Source organism: Orbicella franksi, chromosome 13 (assembly GCF_964199315.1).
Source record: "Orbicella franksi chromosome 13, jaOrbFran1.1, whole genome shotgun sequence".
NCBI lineage: Eukaryota > Metazoa > Cnidaria > Anthozoa > Scleractinia > Merulinidae > Orbicella > Orbicella franksi.
Genome location: NC_138157.1, coordinates 7650284 through 7671040, shown reverse-complemented (window position 1 = coordinate 7671040; position 20757 = coordinate 7650284). Strand labels below are relative to the sequence as shown.

The window sequence follows — 20757 nt, the reverse complement described above, 5'->3', positions numbered from 1 at the left end:
TTAGTAGCAGCAGAGGAAACCTCTGGGACCAAGGTAGAGCTCCGCGTCTATACAGGTCTCTTTTCCCTTTTATTATCCCTGTAGGTCTAGCAGGGTCCAATCCGTTAGATAACATATCAGTTATAACAGGAACACATATTTTTACGAGGATCTAACTTAATTGGTTGGACAGAAATTGTATCTACTCATTAATTAAAGTTGTCTAATTGATGACGTTCCCAGTATGTTATTCTATTTACACCCGGGGAATGTACACGTGATAAGAATACAGTTTAAGTGGCAATAAATAATTTGTCATAAAGTAACACCCCACTGCTAAATAAACCTAAATTATTATATGGCTTTGGCTTGTGGCCGATATAACGCGCGCTCTGATTGGTTAATTGTCACTGAATTGTAGGCATTATTCTCCCGTAATGCCCACGGGCCGATTACGGATTATGCAAATTAGAAGAGCCCGGTTCTGAAAATTCAAGCGCATTGAAGCGATGAAAGCCGATTAAAATCAGTACGAGAATATCAGTAGCTAAAAGTTTAGAGATATTTCTTTAATAAAATTTATATAGATGACTTACCAGTCGGTAACCTTGGCGGGCACTAGTGAAAAACAATCAAAGTTTGCCTAGTCTTAAGTAAAGCTAAAATCGCTAAGTAAAAAACACCATCGGCAGATCTGCCATGCATCCTGAGCAGAACACCATAAAGAAACTTATAAGTTATCATCTTAGTCACAGCAATTACCGAAGTATTGAACTCCGTCAAAGTTCTCGTCAAATAGATTCCCTCGCTTTGACACAAGCAAGTGTAAATCAGCTTCCAGGATCATCAGATGTAAACAATCGGGCGGTTTCTGTCAGTAGCAGTGTTTCTGATAACTGCAGACGTTCACAAGGCTTGAAATGTTCATCCATAAATCCCAGAATGAAGAAGGCGAAGATATGTTGTCGAAAGCGAATGCGAAGATCGAGTTAAGCTTATTTTGAGAAGTGCATTCTGAAGCATTAGTATTTTCTTTCACCGAAAGACGGTTGGTTTGGACAATTTTGAAGCACTTGCTGTCTTTTCTATATGCGTTGACGTTTCGCCCCAAAAGTCGGAAAAACTTCCCCATCAACTTGTGGTACCACGATAGTAAAATACGTTTTTGAGACTGTGACAGTGACTTTTCCGTAAAGAAATGAGTGTTTTTAACGGAATACGTAATACAGTGGTGAAATTCACTGACTGTGTAGTTTTGCCCTAGGTTTGAGACGATGAATGAATCAGTAAACGCGCGCATCGCCGGATGTAAATTGCGACTTCCACTCGAATGATTTTTCTCTTTATTGATGAGCCATATAATAAACAACTTAATAACCTCGACCGTTCGGTCGTTACGGGAAAATCTCAAACCTCGGCCTACCGTATTGACCTCGCTATCGCTCGGTCAATACGGCAAGACCTCAGTTTGAGAATTTCCCGTAACGACCTCACTCTCGGTTATTAAGTAGTTATTAATCCTTTTTTCCTGGCGTGAAAAATACAGATGATGATGATGATAACGATGTCAGATGACGATAACGATGTTGAATCTTTTATTCAGTTAATAACATAGTTATTAATTTTTACCAATATATACACATTTAATATTTCAACAGTGACATTGTAAAAGTAACACCTCCATAAAAGGAAAGGCTATTTGTCTTGAAAAAAAAAAAACTTTTCTTCGCTCCTCGCGCCACTCGAGTTCTAGTTGCAAACTCTAATCTATTTAGTTATTACGTTCCGGCGATAAATTAACTGCGCTGCTTTGTGGTTTACCATCTAGGGATATTTCCCAGTTGTGAGAAAATGAAAGGAATGGACAATTAAATTGTTGTAACAAAATAAATTCTCTTTAAAATCAACCAATCAGTGCCACTTTATTTCGGTTTGGCGCCCAGTCTTCTAACACTTCCACTCTGCAATCTCTTGATTAAAAGCGTTGTCTCAATTTTGGTCCCAGTCTCTGGCTGATCACCTGCAGGGTTAAACGCTCGCCCCAGGTATTTCTCAACCACCTCGGCCGGAGCTTCTGGATCAACAGACTGAATGGCTTGCCGGACATCATCCACCGACACTTCACTAGAAATAACGGGGAAAAAAAAGAGAAACAGACGTAAACGCGTCTGGAATAATTTTGAAAAAAATATAACTTGACGACAACTTTCTTAGGCGCCGTCCACATTACAACAAGGGACCTTACGAATATACGACAGCGACGCCTGTTTAAAAGTGTGTTTATATTTACTATGGAATTTCGCATTAACTAAGATCTTTTCAGTGTGTTTGTCGGTATTACAACTCTGCTCCCCCCCGCCCCGACCCCGACCTGAATATGCTACGAATGCGTTCAGTTCCAAATAGAAATACAAAAAATCAGCCGTAGTGGGTCCCGTTGTCAAAAAAAACTTGGAAATTGGTCATTTCACGTTGTTGATTTGCAGAGGACGGCAAAGAAATGCACCAAGAATTATATCGCGCGTGCACAGCCATTGTTCTGCTCATTAAACCTTCTGATTGGTGACGTTCTCGTTACCGTTGCCGTCCTGTTTTGCGCAAGATATACATTGAAATTTGAAAACGCAGCTTGATTTCTACTGTTAGGCCCATCGTCCACACTAATCCGTCACGAAAACGGAGCTTTTCGAAAACGCTCTTCAAACCGGAGAAATTTGAAAACGCCGGCTTTTCGTTTTTGTCTGGACAGAAAACATTTTGAAAACGGAGCTTTTCGAAACCGATGACATCACGACAATCACGTGATTTTCCTGACCGAGTTTTCCTCAGACACAAATCCAAAATGACCGGTGATTGTTGCGCTTTCAAATTTCTCCGGCGTAGTGCGGGGAGGTCTTACATGTAATGACATTTTAGCGACGAATCGCATTAAAATTTAAGAAAAAGAGCCAATTTGTAGCTCTTGTCGCGTCTTACCTGCTGCCTCCCAGGGCATTCTCTATATCTTTTATGTACATCGCCTTCTCTAACTTTTCTTGCTCTCGAATCTTGTCCACGAAAGGACCAGATCGTCCCTCTTCGTCCTTATACAGCAAAGAGAAACAACAAGAATTAGATGCGTGCATGGCGTTTCCACAAAGGTAATCAATGAATGCACGCGAGAATACTTAAAAACAGATGTACATCTGGGTTGAGCGTTAATTTTATCCATTTGGAGCGGAAAAATGAATAATGAATAATTCAATCAATCAATCGACCGACCGATCCGCCAATTAATCAATCTATCAATCAATCAAAGGCTCAAGCCAATCAAAGGCTCAAGCCAATTAGTAGACAAGACCAGACTGCTTTGAAGATGATTTCCAGTCCGTACTGCGCACTCTCGAGAGTTTGTTTACGCTTTGTTTCACGAAAGACATCACAAAATGTAAACATTTCGCAACTGCTTACATGAAGTAAATTCAAGGTTTCATGTCATTACCGGTACCACCGTTATGGATACAAAGCTTTGTGCTTCGTTCTTTCTCATATCACATGATGAAACAACTTCGCAGCTGTAAAAATCAATGAAGCTGTCAGAAGAAGAATTTGAAAGGCCTCAAAGATAAGGTATGTGGTTCGTAATGAATAACATTGATTCGCATTCCATCGAGTGAGACTTATATTATGTTTGTAAACATTAGGGTGCTGAGATTGCGCAGTACTGACTGGAAATCATCTTTGTCATCTTTAAAGTAGAAAAACCCGTTCCCTGTGACGTTTTCTGACTTTCCAAACAAAGCTAACGGAATTTTGGAGTATATCTTTAAATAGAAATCAGCGTGTTTACTGAAGAAAATAAGTAATTAACAGTATGTAACAAAAGCTAATGTTCACACTTCACACTACAGCAAGAACAATTAGTAGAAGGAAGGCATTAGACACTCCTCTGGCCCAGTCCCCCACCTGGGGGCAAGGAACTGAAGAAGGCAAATTTAAAGCCAGTCAAAGTCCTACAAATGCAGCACAGCAAAGTAGCGTAACCTTAAGCGCCTCATCTGTCAAGATATGACGGTGATCCAGTTGAGGTTAACATCACCTGAAACACGTTCATATCATACCGTTCATACCGACACTGAAGCACTGGTTCGAGAAAGCTCTGGTGTTTTAATCGCTCAAATTCACACAACGAATGAACTAGCCCACAAAACGTGAAAGAGACGGGTCTGTATGTTTTTTTCCTTACCTCAGTAAACAAGTTTTTGTATTGAACGCTTTCTCCTGGAGCTTCCTGTTCACAAGCTTTCATTAAAGCCTCTATTGTCTCGTCGTCTTTCAACGGGAAGAACGACCGTAAACACTGCTCTAAGTCTGCTCGGGACAGCGTACCCTGAAAGAAGACGGCATTGATCAGTTTGAATTTTCTCTTTACCATCCCATACCTGATTCAAGTAAGTTGGTGATAAGAATAAAGGACTCGATCATTCAAGAAGAAATTCTCTCATTTGAGGGCAAAGGCTTAATGTAACGCCGAATTCTCCTAAGCAAAGTATACACAAAATGCATGGAAGGGGTACGGAGAATCTTGATGCTGAACGCAATATAATATAATCGCGAAGTTATGGGTCTGATTTCCTACGCAGGTGAAGAGAATTCTCTTTTCCTCATGTGGTCCCCATTTCCGTGTAACAAGGGATAAAGCCAAAGCCAAGAAGAAAACAAGAAAGCTTCCCAACTTTATCCTCTACAAGCTACACGTAACACACGACAAATGCACAGCATTGATTACCTGATTTCCCGCTGCCAGATCGACTTTAGTAAAAGCGTTGTAAAGTTTCTCCAGCATTACTAATTGATCATGATGAACGGCTTCATCTACCTGCAGAACGAATAAGAAACTGCAATTAGCTCAATGTTGAGCTTCTCAAAGTCAGTCGCATTGCAATGAGGGCTCTAAATGCACAGTATTTATCAAAGTCATGTCTGAGGTCTGTCTGTAATCGAGTCTGGTGGCCCATAAGGCCGGCACTTATCTCTAAGGGTATTTCTATTCCCCATTCTTTGACTGCTTTGATGCCAGTCCACCCCACCCCCCCCCCCCCACCTTTCAACCACCCTAAGATAAAATTCCCTGCGACATATTTATACACCTGAGTTGAGAGAGGCAATTTCAGAGCGTCTTTTTTTTTCCCACATTTTTATTTCCATTATTAAATACAAGGTGTAGTGCTATTATTAAGTGTCAATAACATAATAACAAGCGATAATAATATAATTATTTGATCTATAGTGTAACAGATCATAATTTAGTATCAATAAATAATTTCCATCTGGCCTGAAATTTCCTCTGCGTGTTGTTTTTTTAAGGCTATGTACTTTTCAGTCTTATATTTCATATTAATCATGTCTTTAAAAGTAGTAATATTTGGGCTGAGACTTCAGCAATTTCAGAGTTAAGGGTGTCGAGTTTCCGCTTTGATTCCAGCCAGGGATCCAATCCAGACACTATGATCCTATGCAGAGTCCAGCCCAAACTGCGACTCAGCTCCCATTTGTCTTACCAGTCGTCGTCGTCGTCTTCGGCAGTCGTTCGTCTCGGGAGACGATGGTGTAGCGCTATGTCGATGCGGAGCATCGTCTCGAGTGGCTATAGAGTCCCACTCTGGAGTGGCAGTCTCTGTTGCAAATAACGCAGACGAAGGAGGATGGTGCTGCAATTGAGGCTGCCCTGGTCTTCCTTCTGGTTCTCTTCAAGGCCTGCTGGTCATTTCTGGTATTCTCAGCCCTCCCGACTCCTCAAGATACTGCATGTCGCCAGGCCACTCTGATGTCAGCTACTTCTTCATTGTCTTACCAGTAAGATCAGCATAAAATGGCGAACTTACAAGGGAACGTCAAAATTAAAATGTCCACACCTACCTCTTTCTGTAGTATGCCATAGAAGAGCCCTATCCTTGGATCGTGTGAGTATCGTCCGCATGCATCGTACAGGTTGTATCCCCACTCTATGATCATGTTCTCGACACCAAACCGCCGCTGAAGATACTGGTACAGGAACTCGCCCAAGTCATCACGCTCGCCGTCAGGTTTCTGCAGCACCAAGAAGCATCAATTGGAAATATGTCAGACATACATTAAGATAAACATCAAGTGTAAAGCGTGGCATGTACAGATACAATTTGTCAGCAAACGAATGGGCTTGTATAATCTCGCGTACCTCGGCATCATGAGCAGCTTTCTCTTGCCAGATATCTTTAATAAGCAGGGAAGTGTCTCTTTTTCCAAGCCGTCTGTTACGAACTTGTCCTTCGTATCGTAAGAACTTAGGCACTTCTGGACCCGTACCCTGTTGGAGGAAAAAACAATCGAAAAGATTAAGTTTAAAAACGTAAACAATCTCGACACTAACTGAAAAAATATTTCAAACAAATTCATCGACAACAACATTTACTTTCAGGTCCGAAATTTAAAATAAAAAAACCCAGCGTTTCTCTATAACTTTCGAAAGTTATCTGACTGAATGTAGCCCGCAACTGACGCAATAACGCCGCGCAAAATGGGCGCTCAGACAATTAAGCAATCTTATTGGCTAAAACATACATGGCACGAAAGTGGTCAAAACACCAGGTCCCAGTTGTTCAAAGGGTGGATAACGCTATCCACCAGATAAATCACCATCCAGTGAATAGGGCAGTTTGTTTCGTCAACACTTAACCAATGGACAGAGATTTCTCAATTGGATAGCGTTACCCAATGAAACTTGGAACAACTGGGGCCTGGAGGTCACTTACTCAGCCTGGATTTGAAGAGGCCTGTAAAAAAAACACGTCCTATAACACTAGTTTCCCCTTCATCACTATTATATTCGCAGTATTTTCAATATACAAATTACCTGTCCCGTGAAGTACTCGGCGCCAGTATTCACTCCAGCCTGTATGATAGCTATGTCTTGTCCTGTCATCTCCGCTAATAAAATATCAACAAGCTCATCACTGCTTCTGTCCTGTGACAACTCGTTCCAGCGATCTGTTCCACCTTCAACATACTGGCCACACTTCTCCCAGTGAGGTCTGAAAACATCAACAAGGACAGAATAATGAACACGAGAGACAGTCGCTGGGCATTGTTACTTATGAGCGAAACTGTGACCTGATTACATTTATGGTAATACAGTTATATATTATGTCGAATTATTCTCGCATTTTTACTGGTTCTTGCTTATGATCTATTGTATAGATGACGTCATTAACATTTTTTTGTTTCTCCATTACATGTGGTAAGAATATCAGTGACACACTCGGCTGTCGCCTCGTGTGGCACTTATGTTCTTATCACAAAATGATAACGTGCAAACGTGTCCCCAATTAATTTCTCAAGCTAAATACCATTTTAAATAACGTCTTTCATTCATTCATTATCACATTTGACGTCATTGAAGAAGATTAACAACGCTGCACATAGAAATCAAGAACACAAGCACAGTTTGTCTGACCTTGGCGTGGCGCTTCTTCTCATCTGTTCACAGTCTTGTGCGTATTGGTCTCTTTGATCCACAACTTTCTTGTGTACTTCGAGAATGGCACTATAAAGAAGAAAAATAAGTTGGCACAGTTCTCTTCTACGGCCCCTCAGAAGTGGGGGAAGGCGGAGGGGGCGGTAGGGGGCATTCCTACACGGTATGTATGTAACGTCCGGATTCTCTCCCCAACAAAGATTCAAAGGTAAGCGCTTTTTAAGTACTTACTTGTGTTCTTGCATGAGTTTTTGATTATCCACAGTGAAAGTCTCCATATCTTTTTGTAATTTCTGTCAAATAAAGAGCAGAATTCTTTAGTGTTTCAAATAAATTGGTAGTCAGCTAATCAGTATGTCGGCGACACTACTACACTTCAATACGGGAGCGAGATTTCCTTGAAGGATTTTCACGTAAGAGCAGTAAACCATGGCACTATCCTCCTTGATAACCGTCTTTTTTGAAAAGCTTGCATGACAGATTTTGAACAAGGATCTGATCAATTTAAATGAAATATCATTCACTTCATGTAATTATACATACATGTGGAAACTTGTCAAGGAAAATATATTTAAGACATGAAAAACTGCTCATGTAAATAGTCTTTACAGATAAGAAATGGAGGACTGCTTACATTAAACTGAGCTTCGAGTCTTTCAAAGTCTCTTCTTGGTACAACATCACCATAATCAGCTTCCATTTCAGCCAGCTTTTGATTCTTAGCGTCCAGGTCTTCACGCGCTTTCCTGAAACAAGGAAACAATTACAATGTCAATACAACAAAAAGGCAAGTCTGCATTACAGTACTTCTCCACCTCCCAAAGTAACCGTGAAATTTGATTGGTCAACCCGTGGGAAACCAGTGAAATGATATCAAAAATCAGTCTCAAGCTCGTTCATAATTCATCAAGTTAAAACAAAGAAAATCACTGCCGTGAAGGAGGTTTGGATACCCGGTCTTAATTAGCATAGATTTTGACGATTTTACTTCTCCGTTAACTCCTTAGTTTTTATTTCGATTGAGAAGAAATATCAAACAATCGAGACAGTGTTTCATCGGCTATCCAAACACCTCGAATTTCGTCAAAAATACTCCGCTGCGCGTCGTATTTTCAACTCTTTTCTCGGTGTTTGGATATCCCGATGAAACATTGTCTCTCGTGTTTGATATAATTATTACGTCAAAACCTCATCGAGCACACAAGCTCACGCTTGCTGTATGGAGCAGTCGGTGCTGCTGACTTGTAATGAAATGTTTATCACTCACTTTAGCGCCAGTTTCAGGAACGTAACATCTTCTTTTCCTTCTCCTTCTTCTTCTGCGTTCGGTTTTTTCGCGTCCTCCTGCTGGTACTTCAATTCATTTATGTCCGCTATCAACATCTTCCTACAAAAAAAGGTCTTACACTGTATATTTGTATCTGTATTGTGTGATTCATTTAAAAGTATCTTGTAACATTACGTTGAACATTACATTTTACTGCAAAGTAAGCGTTTTTGATGTGTTAAATAGATTTACACAAGTTTTTACAAAAAACGTTGACCGTAAATAAAGTTCCATTTGGACTTCAGATATTGAATTTTAAAAACAATGTCTATTAATCCAGACTCAGAATCGCATTACTTACCTCGCATCACACTCGTTTCTGTATCTCAGGTACTCGGCAGCTAGTTCTTCTTGGAGCTGCAAGGTGAACATTAAAACTATAAGTTAAGTTACTTCTCTGATATACACACGCCGAGTAATACTCTGCTACAAACTTTCATTCACTCTCATTTGGCCTAAAATTTCCATGTGCTTTTGTCTTCCCCATAAGTCCTCGTCGAATTTAAACCTGCTCTTTTCTTTTCTAAAGAATCATCGAAAATTTTCTCTCATGTGGCTTTCCCCACTAAGAGAACACTCTCATCCAACACTCACCCGTCAACTCTGAGTGACTGTTGGTTTTGTTTAACTACACACTGTAGCACGTAACTTATTTTACCACCAATACTGTTTACAGTAGTGATCCCGGCAAAGGCTGTATTCTTACTCTCCGCAGAATTAATTATTTTTCACACCGACCTAGTGTTCAACGTATTTTACTGTGTTCCAGCCACTCCTTGGTAAGACAATGAGGACACAGGTTGACCTGAATGACCTTATTAGTTACAGCTATTGTACCTTTTCTACTTGAACTTGAAGGGACACTTGCTCCTCTCTAAAACAAAAATTAATTCAAAGGATTTGATAAATGTATTCTACTTGTATCTCCAATACTGATCAGATCTGGACTTGACTAACACCGTGCATCATATTCTAAGGTCCTAGGAATTCAACCAACAAATGGCTACACATTGAAAAATATTTCCCATTACACACGTTGTGTACAATTCTAAGCCAAGTACCTAAACTACATGTACCCTAAAAATTAATGCCCTCCACCCCCCCAGATTTAATGCTTTTGTTGAGGGCTTTGAAGCCATCAAGAAAATCAATAAATTTGGGGTGTTAAGACATGTCAAGACATTCAATAGCATTCACATTGGGACTTAAGCAACACCGATTACAGGACAGGAGAGGGTAAGGGAAGAATACACTTTAATTAATGTGAATTGATGACAGTTTTGTTCAAGATTGTACCAGCAGTAATCTGTGGCATGTAATTTTACATGTTTTATAACTTACACATGTAGGCACTCAGCACATTTAAAAAATTCCATGGTACATTTTTACCTTAGTTTTGAGATTATGTTTTGCAGTCTTTGATTTTCTTTCTTCATATCTAGCATATCTGAAGGTTAAAAAGGGACAATTAGTTAATTCTGGGAGGAAAGGCCACATTAACTAATTTATTAACTAAAGGTAAATTTATGTTTATCAGTAGCTTCAAGGAAACAACAATTATTGCACATGGAAAATTGTGTAAAATATAACCTACTACTAAACTGTGCCATGCGTTACATGTAGACATGTGGGCCAAGCTGGCTAAAATAAGGTGATATGCTTCAAGATTGGTTTTGTTATTTAACAAATTATGTCAATGAATCATATATTTTTTTTCATTCTCTTACTAGACAGCCCTATTTATATGTTGTACCTGATTTTTCTTCTTGTTTAACGGCTAACAGCTTCTTCTCACATTGTTCAGATACTGTGACTAACATGCTCTAAAAAGAAAAAACATTATAATAATACATTTACCTTTTTATTTGCTAACTGTTCCACAATTTACTAATTCTGAGATGATTCTTGTGATCAGATGTGTAGATCTCCAAATTATATGTAATACTACTTTCCCCAGGATACAGTATTGTAGACAATTTTTCTTCTAGATTTTCTAGATAGGCTTTAAAAAGCATTCACACAAAACGAATGCCACTACTTTATGTCTGGTAAGAGATTGCAATGTAGTTGTTTATCAATAAATAGCAGACATATACACATATACTTATCTTTCCAGTTTCATCAAGGGCCGGGCACTCGCCAAATTGCCCAGCTGTGACAGCAATTTTACCAGGCTGGTTTGACCATCTAGCAGAAAGTTTTTCTTATAAAGAAGTTCAGTTCTAATAGTATTGGCCGCCTGTGAAAACCAGTTGCCCTCCTTCTGAAAACAGTAATGAAACCCCTGATCTTCTGAAGACTAATCTGGCTAAGATTACTTAATAACAGCTGTAAATGACTCTAAGGGACATTTCACAAAATAATTTCATAAATACCTTTAAAGGCTCCAGTTCTCTGATCTTTTCTCGTTGATGAACCAGCATCATCTCATACTCATGTTTTATTGCTGACAGCAGAGGCTTGTAAGTTTTAAAGTCCTCTATCAAGTATTCAAATACTTCCCTAAAGGCCTGAGAAGGAAGAAAGAGAAATAAGAATAAATTTTAAATAACACACAAATTTTGAGTAGAACCTCCCATATTTTTACAACTTGTTCATTGAGCTATCGTCAATGTACATGTACACGTGGTATCTGAAAAGTGCGAATGCTGGGGGGGGGGAGCTTATCGCTAAAATAGAATAATGATTGTAAAAAGGAAGAACTGTGTTGGCTAAAACACTATAGTTTAAGCACCTTCTCAGTATTCTCTCTCTCCCAACAGAGGTTGAACTTTTCAGTTTCCCAGTACTTTTAAAAAATTATGCCAACCCTACAAATCTCAGAGTAAATCGCACCTGCAATCTTTTTTCACTTGGAACCATCTCAGCACAATCCAAGGAGCGTAGTTCTTTTTGCAAGAAAGCCTCCAGTTGTTCCAGAAACTTGGGCTTATGGACTCCCTTTGGCATGAACTCATTTGACTGTTTGGCAGCACCTGGGTTGAGATCTGGGGCACTGGGCCCAAGGGCATGTGCTGGCCATGTGTCCAAGGTACCTGCCCTTGTGTCAATGTAAGGCTACAGACACGGATAAAAGAAAAATGAATGAGAAACTTCAATCACTATTTTGAGATTTTGTTAAGATCACAGGACATGTTGATTAGATTTAAACAAATGTGGTGCATTTGCCTAATGATTTGTACATGTATGAGCTCTGCATAGTCTGTACATGCATCCTGGCATTCACAAAAAAACCACTTTACTCCTACATCTAGCAACAAGCACAAGACTACATGTAGTATCCTACATAGGATAGACCGCAAACAGTCTCTCTTTTCTCAAAAATCATCAAGCAAGCGATCTAGCGTGACTGTGACCGCAAATGTGCGTGTGGCAATGTTGCAGACCACTAGTGATGCAGGCATCGGAAGATGAGTGAAAAGAGACACTGCAATGGTTTCATACAACATTTTGGATGCCCAGCACTCTGGTGACGGAGTAATTCTATTGGTCGGTCTACAAAGTTATGATGCACATCTGTTAGTAACCTTTATAAGTGAAATGCAGCGTACAACAAATTCTGGTATAATGTTTGTCTCCTACGGTGCGACTCCTGTAGTTAACAATAATTATTCAACGAAGTGGAGGTAAATATCCATCACTTTCACCGACACTGAGGTGAATAATTGTTTTAGTATTATACCACACAAGCTGAATAATTAGCGGACCAAAACGTTATTTTATGTGTGACAAGCGGTCAGAAATTTTAAATTCTCTCATGCCGGCTGCTCGGGGGTGAATAGTACTTGTTGATCACCTCCAAGTTAACCAATCAGAGTGCGTTAAAAGCACTATTCACCTGTGTGGTATATACTAATTCATGATATTGCAGTCTCTCTTTTCACTCGTCTTTCCGACACCTGCACTACTAGCGGCTCATGTCATGCTCATGATCACGCCAAGATGCTTACTTGATGATTTTTGAGAAAAATAGAGACTGCTCGCAGTCTATACCTAAGAAGACTGTAGCTACGGGTAGCAACAACATCTCTCACTTCAAACTCCCTAATCAAACATGAGTGAAGCACAAACAATGTTGAACCATCTGACTAATCTCTGATTTCTTAAACTAGAACAGACCTGAACCTTTCTTTCTTTCTTCTGAAGAGATTCATTCCTCAATTAGCACAAAAATTCAAGCCCAATCCCCCTTGGAACCCCAAAGAGCTCTTTGATGTCAATGGAGTGGTTTACAAGCCAGAGGGAAAAAAATGCTGAGTGTAGAAAATTGCACAATCTCATGTACTTACCTGCAATACAGCAGCAGATGGAAGAGCATACTTCTGAGTTCCAGATGTACTAGTCAGACTGTAACTTGGACCACTTAGACCAGTGTACTGCTTTAGAGCTTTGGTGTTCGTCTGAGGATAGGTTGTCAAGGAGCTTCAAGGAAGTAAAATAAAGCATCGAGTGAGGTCGATTTAATTGATAGGTCACACTGGACACAAATGTGAGGTAAAATGGAGCACATTCATTGAATTTCCCAAAGGATGTTCAGACGGCCCAAAGTACGTCTTGTCTTGTTAGGGGACAGTGCAAAGAGGTCGGTACAGCACAGACCGAGCGGCCAATATTCTCCCAAATATTCTCTCAACTATGCAAAATCATATAGCTTGGGTTGTACACATGTACGTGTAATCGTGCAATGTTGGGTCGAAGATTTTAAACCCCAGCATGATACATTCAACACGGGATTTCACAAGGGCATAATGCCCTTTCTTGGATTGTGCATTTGGTCGTAAGCCGCGCTGAAAACCTTATAATCTCTTGGTAGAGATCTTACAACTTTTCAGCACCAGCTCAGATGTATGCTCATAGATCCAGTTTGTAAGAAAAAGGTAATCAGACTCCCTTAAACTATTTCGAGTGAAGTTGTCATTTTCATGATTCTCGTCTGACACTTGTTCGGTTCGGCAACCATAAACTTGCGATGAGTATTTTTGAAACTTTCCGCGTTAATTGAAGCGAAAACTGGAGTTTGATCGCAGTTTACAACTAGGACATATGTATACTTACGGTGGCAGTGGAGGGAGCTTTGTGTGAGACATAGCCCTGTTGTTATAAAACTTGATTCACTGTTATTTTTGTCTGGTCAACTTGCAATCTCTTCGGCCATTTTACTTTGTTGACTTGGTAACCGTTGGGATAAAGAAAACTAGTACCCAAGCTTCACGCGCTATAATTAGTTATTCGTTTCTAATCTCTATATTCCAGAAGCTGAGGGAATATATTTTAGCAGCTGAAATGACTCAGTTCTTGAGGGAAAAAAAAAAACTATTTTCACTTAGAAAATATACCTACTGCTTGTTCTCTATATGGAGGTTTAAACATACGGAGGGTTAAATTTAAAATGTACCAGAAGAATCTCTTTTTTCCTTGCAACCGTATAAGCTACTAAAACAAACCCCTTCCCCCAAAGAAAACTAGTAGAATTCCTTCGTTATTTAAAAAGTTATATCGGACGAAAGTTTTTTTTGTTATATCCTGCGTGTGCCCTAAAGGCCAGGTGGATGAAATTATTCAATTTCTGTCATAATAGACATTACTCATGAATCCATAATTTTTATGTTCAACGTCATCTAACTTCGAAACTTTTGAATGGTCCAGTTATACGTGCCTAATGGAATCTGATCTTTTGAACATGTTGAATTAACGAAACTTTTTAAATCGTTTTCTTCCCCTACATAGCTTTTGAAAAGGAATTTCGGATGTATTTAATCAGTAAAAAGAAACTTCCAAACTGACAGCTTGCTCCATCAATTATTCAAATGGCGCGAGAAATGGTGCATAGAAAATGTGGCGTGTATTTGAAATGCACTCTTAAACAACTTCCGTTTTTGCTCACCACTTTCCTTCGGTGCGGAAATAGAACTATACCATCTACAGGTCTCGATGAAATATTTTCCCAGTTAGCAGGCGCGGGGCTATGAAGTGAGCGATGTCGGCCAAACCTGACTCAAAAACACCAATGAAACTGTATGTTGTGCGAGTTTCGCCATGCTGTCGAGTTGTTTGGTTATACGCACTACAGGTAAGGAATTCTAAATTAAATAATGTTTGACTCTTTTGCGGCTCTAGCTTTACAATTCATAGGAAAATCATTAACATTTTTACCACAAAGAAAGAAAAACAAACTGAAGCTAAATATCAAAATGACTTGTGCACACTAACGTGAGTTAATCTAAACCATTCGTATGCTTGCTTGTGTTCTTAAGAGACACGCGGTTGTTTTGAAGACATTTTTATTCACAAGTCCCTAACAGTACTTATAGACTTCTGCCTTATTTCGTGCGTTTGTTGTTCGGCCCCTAGATACATACCAAACAGCTGAATTCAGGCTCTAATTAAGATTATCTCGGTAAGGACCTTGCCGACTAGATAGAAGTTTTCGGTAGAATGTTTTATGATTTATCGATACCGGCTTTCGCTTATAATCCGCCTTGTCACATGGTATTATCAATACATACAATGTATTTGTCAGTGCAGTGGCAATACGCTTTCGATTTATTTTACTGAAGAATGCCAAAGCCGCTAACGGAACTTGCACTATTCATCTACAGTGTACGGGTTTCCGTATGCCAATTATAGTTACCTCAAATACATATTTAAATTTCACAGCAATCCATTCACGGTTCACTTATACGGGTGGCATGATGAAGATAATTAACACGAAGACCAAAAAAATGAGCAATTTCTCTTTACAATTAATCATACTTTGTGAATGATCTCAGATTGAAGGCTCTGTTTTACTTTCCAAACTGCAAACTGGCAAAATTTCAACAGATCAAGACAGTGCACATGTTCTCTCACATCACTCCATTCAGATTCTCGTAATTTTTCACTTCTTTGTTTTCATTGTTTGCGAGTGGGTAATTACACTCATCGATCTTTTTGTTTTCGCGTTTATTCAGCACAACATACCTTGCGAATTGACGGACGTCAATGTTTTCAACGGAGAACACCGTGAGCCAAAGTTCGTGGCGATGAATCCACACGAAGAAGTTCCGATATTAGCCGACGGCAGCACGACAATTTTTGGAGGGTTTGTTTCCTATTATTGCTAATTTTCAAGGGTAACTAACTGATGGTAGTCTTGTGCAACTAACTTGCATACTTGTTTTCCAATAATTGATTTCACAGTTGTTTCACCCCTAGTCCTTCTGTTCAGTTTACTGTAAGAGCCAAATCGTTAATTGCAACTAAAAATAGGGTATTTAACTGAAACGAAGTGAGTTCTGCCGTCTGTTTAACGGCTCTCCTATCGATGGATAACATGTCTAAGAAAACAAGGTTCTTGTATTTTCGTCCAAACCTCTTGATCACGATTTACAGTAAAATTTAAAACGTTCTCTGGTTAAAAGTATTTTAAAACACAAGCTTTCGATTGCCTAAACTTCAGCCTTCAACGGGTAAAATGATGAAAGAGGCGCTAAAAATTCTTAACCACATTGTAATAAAAATAATACAATAGAATACAATTATGGAAATAAACTTTAAAATTTTGGTAAAAAGAATGGTGTATTGTCTTGGAAGTGGACAAGAGTTATTATTGCCTGTATTAAGGGGGCGTCATGGCTTGCCAAGATTGAAAATGTAATAGGATGTATAAAAGAATTGTTAAAGTTAATGTCATTATATGTTCTTTTTTCCTCGTAACAAAAATTTAGCTCTTGAGTTTTATTTCCATAATTTCATTCTATTGTATTCTTTTTATCTTACTTATTTATTTTCTTTTACAAGAAACGTAAAATTATATGCAAACAGTGTAAACCAGAAAAAATTTTGCACAGTGCGAAAAGGCCTTGGTACTAGTTTAGCGGTACTGCATGTGTTTTGCGGGTCATGTTCGCGTAAGAGACGATAACGGGAGACAAAGATGAACTATCTATCTTTTTTTTTTAAATTTCAATTTCATCCTCTTCAACAAGATCGTGTGCTCTCTGCACATGGTTCAACTAAGTTATAAGCAGAAAGTGAATGTTAATGGTGGATAGACAAGGTTTCTTAGTTATTTCAAAAGGAGCTCAAAATTAGTTTTATACATTGGTTCATGGAAGGTATTTGTGTTCATTTTTCTCGTAAGGTTGGCGATACTACGCTACTTATCTCAGAAGTACACGAACTTTGCTGGCTGGGGAAAGACACTGGAGGATCGATACAGAGTACATTCTGTTTTGGACTGGGCAAGCTCCAAGTTACTCAAGTAAGAATCTTTCCTTCTTGACTAGAAAAAAAACGGCAGTTTTTACAATTAGCGAATTTTTGTTAATGTAAGGTTTGAACAGCGCTGACGAGAGAAAGATAGGAAAGGTATTGAATTGGTAGTACGCTCCCTGGCGCGGCATGGCTTGGATACGAGCTGTCCCAGAAGACATCAGTGAGCACAAGCTGAGCTTGAGTAGCCATCTTAGAGGTGAAACACACCTAAATTGTTGGCTTGCAGAAACCGCTGGACTTAACTCTGTGTTCCTTGAAATAAATATAATCCGAGACTGTTCTTTTTTGACATACCTTACCATTTTTACATGGGTACGTAAGGTTCCTCTGAAATAGTAATTTAAAGAAAACAAAATCAAAAAATTCGGAACCGCTTTGAATTAACCTATAGCCTCACAAATTAATCCTAACAATGACCTCACCTGTTACACATATTAATCATACGTTCTTTGTTTTACACAGTGTAGTGGGTTTCAAATACGTATACCCTCAGTTGCTGGAAAGATATCACCTTTCGAGCGAAGCTGGCACTGAGGAGTTAATAGAGAAAGGTCTGGCGCAAGCGAGTGAACTGTTAGAAGCCATAGAGAGTCTCTATCTCGGCGAGAATCCCTTCCTGTGTGGTGCTGAATTAACAGTGGCCGACAGTTATGTAGCCACTATCTTGTGTCAGGCTGAGTGTGTCGAATTCGACTTTAAACTATGGCCCAAGCTCACCGAGTGGCTGGTGAGGGTCAAAGGTCAAGAGCGTTGGAGTGAGGTGCATTCAACACACAACGACTTTGCCAAGAAGCTTGAAAAAGTTGCGTCCATCGATTATGAATCGTCGTGACAAGCAAATGGAATAAGTAGATAATAAGATCCTAAACGATTTTGATTTTATGTATTAATGGTTTTTTTAAAAAAATTAAAAGACTCGTGAGGTAGTAAAATATCGATAAATGCCCTGGTAGATATATAGGTCTACAACCCAAAGATTATTCAACGGTAAGAAACATCTCGCGTTCGGCTTGATGTCCGGGCCCGGATATATTGAGTTACGGCGCTTTTCATTTCTTTTTCGCCGGTAACAAGCCGATAAAACCTTAATCCTCTGAATTATAACATCGGGAAAAATGAGGAACGAAAAACAATATGAATGGAAGCCCAAGAAAGGAGAAGAACTAGCGAGAGTCTTGCGATCGCTTTCACGTGCACAACCTTTGGGTAAGAGGCCTAACTGGTCTGAGCGACAACACCCGTCAAAATTCTTAAAAGCTAAGAACTGTACGACTCTTGACGTGTATTTAAAATGAATAAAATAAAATAAAGTGAAATAAAATAAGAAAAGAAAGAAATGGACTCTTGAAATAGCGATTAGTTATTTTATGTTCATTAGAGACAAGCTTTATGGAAGGAATATTTCAGTAAATTAGATCTCTAACAAGAGAGGCCCTGTTTGGTCACAAGAACGCTATTCCTACCCAACTACCTGAAACATAGACGAGAAAAATTTCACAGTTGCATTTTCTTTTGCCACATTTATTTATTTATTTATTTAGTTTACAAATAGCAGAACTAGTAGAAAGCAAGTAATACATTTAGTAACACGGTACTTGTTTTGACATGAACCTTTTTTTGCCAGTATTTACATATATAAACAAAGAGAGTCTCATTTTATACACTGTTATGTTGTATTACAAACTTGAAAGGAATATAAATTTTGAGTCTTACAATTAAGCGAAATGAATTATTTCTAGCAAAAAAGTATTTTTCATAAAAGTACACATGCAGCAAAGTTAATCTGTCAAGTCTTTATACCGCAGCTAGCTTTAATTTGTTCAGTTTCGATTTGGCAATATATTTCGCAGTATGTCCATGATAGCGTGTCGAATGTGCCTCATTTTCCAGCAGTAAACTACAGGATTAAGAGATGAATTAAAAAGCATCAGGCTCCCTAAGTAAAGCGATAGACCATTTAAAGCGTTACTTGGTGCAACGAATTTACCAACAACAGAGGTGCAATACTCTGGCAAACAACAAACCAAAAACGCAAGATAAACGTAGAAAGTACTGATGGTAGATTTTTTTTGCCTCACAAAATTTGCCATTTTGCCATTCACTTCTTCTTGTTGTACTTGCAGAGCTTGAATTTGATTTGTGTGGCGTCGTGCAGTGAAATATATTCTGCAATATACAAGTGTGGTACACACGAAGCAAATGCCGAATATAATTGCGAAAACTGTGTCAGCAACATGTCCAACATCCTTCGCGATTCGCAAAGCGATTATTAATGGGAAAAATGTGCTCAACACCCATATTGAGATCACCACAGCAACAACACGCTTGTGAGTTACAAACTCCTGATATCTGAGGTGAAGATGTATAGCCAAGAATCTGTCGACACTTATGGCCACAACACTAAAGAACGACGCATTAACAAACAAAGGAGCGATGATGTGAAGCGAAGTGATGGTGAAATAAGTAGGATTGGCCATCCAAGCGATATGCAAAGGTTGAACCAGTAAACCAACACCAAGATCAGAAACAGCAAGACTCAGGAGCAATGTTTTTAAAGGCTTTGGTAACGACGAAGTTTTTCTCATGGCATGGATTGTTAAAATGTTCAACGCGATGGCTGTGCAGGACGAGAAAGCGTTGAACATACAATTAACGATGTACGAAGAGTAGAGCGGGTCTTTAGCTTCTCTCATTGTATAGCCTGCACTTCAAGAAAGAGCACTGAACGATGTTACGGTGAACATGTACCGAGTTGTGCACGAGAAAGTTTGATGTTTAGTAAAGCTGGTTTAAAATGTTTTACTCTGATTGCTTCCTGTCTACGAATGATGAATACGTCTACCAATGAAGCTACCATCTGGTTTTAGGTTGAAATGAATCTCCAAAAATTGACATTATTAAATGTTGATAAGTTAGGTTTTATTTATTTTCTCATTAGCAAAGCCCGAAAAACGAAAATAACGAGCGAAATATTAAATAATGGGGTTTGTTTTTGACGTTCAAATGACAAAAAGTTGAGACTCTTATTTCTCGGTTTATTTGAAAATGAGAGTTCGAAAAAAAAAAAATGTTGAATTTCGGCTGTAATTTGCATAACAATGAAATCGCTTTCCCTAAAAGGGTTCATTATTAACCGAGATTTATTTTGTAGAACCTTATTTGAGTCTCATTGCTCCTTAAGGAACAACTTCACAGAAAAAAGTTTTACAAAAGAATAGAGAGCTTTCCAGTACACTCCTCACGAATTTTTCAGCAAATTAACTTCGGAAAAAAGTTGTATTATTGCACTCGAATCTTGATGTAAAACTCTTACTGCAACGCAAACTATACGTACTTTAATCTACGTTCATGAGCTATTAACTGATAAAATATGCTCTTCATCCTCAAGCTGTGTGTTCACAAGTAAAGTAGAAATCCGTTGTAATCGATATCTCGAACCGGTTATAAAATATCAACTACTTGTATCATTGACAATTATCGTTCGATGCAGTTTTTCATCCTTTTCATTGGCCGAGAGCCCACCACGTGACTTGCAAATAACTGAGGACAAATAATGATCTGTTCGTGCGTAGTATCATCTAAATGTGTGACCACGCTCTTGTGTGAAAAATGGCAGATCGCTTTCCTGAGCTGTCAGAGAGTGGTTTAAATATGAAACAAACAAACAAAAAAAAAACAAAAAAAATAGTGATCAAAGGAAAAC

At 38.8% G+C, this 20757-nt stretch overlaps 2 protein-coding genes across 2 annotated transcripts; one reads left to right on the top strand and one right to left on the bottom strand.

Moving 5' to 3' along the window:
- Nucleotides 1–1557: 1557 nt before the first annotated feature.
- Nucleotides 1558–14035, bottom strand: LOC145465393 (translin-associated factor X-interacting protein 1-like). The gene is made up of 19 exons (XM_081449174.1): nucleotides 13854–14035; nucleotides 13088–13220; nucleotides 11634–11855; nucleotides 11174–11308; nucleotides 10552–10621; nucleotides 10188–10245; nucleotides 9636–9672; nucleotides 9100–9155; nucleotides 8739–8858; nucleotides 8106–8217; nucleotides 7703–7764; nucleotides 7451–7540; nucleotides 6851–7028; nucleotides 6176–6304; nucleotides 5878–6048; nucleotides 4748–4837; nucleotides 4205–4348; nucleotides 2956–3062; nucleotides 1558–2103 (listed from the first exon to the last, which is right to left on the bottom strand). The coding sequence occupies exons 1-19, from the start codon at nucleotides 13883–13885 to the stop codon at nucleotides 1902–1904; spliced, it is 2148 nt and encodes a 715-aa protein (XP_081305300.1). The 5' UTR covers nucleotides 13886–14035; the 3' UTR covers nucleotides 1558–1901.
- Nucleotides 14036–14480: 445 nt separating this feature from the next.
- Nucleotides 14481–20160, top strand: LOC145465396 (glutathione S-transferase theta-2B-like). The gene is made up of 4 exons (XM_081449177.1): nucleotides 14481–14868; nucleotides 15749–15879; nucleotides 16921–17040; nucleotides 17517–20160. The coding sequence occupies exons 1-4, from the start codon at nucleotides 14776–14778 to the stop codon at nucleotides 17884–17886; spliced, it is 714 nt and encodes a 237-aa protein (XP_081305303.1). The 5' UTR covers nucleotides 14481–14775; the 3' UTR covers nucleotides 17887–20160.
- Nucleotides 20161–20757: the final 597 nt, after the last annotated feature.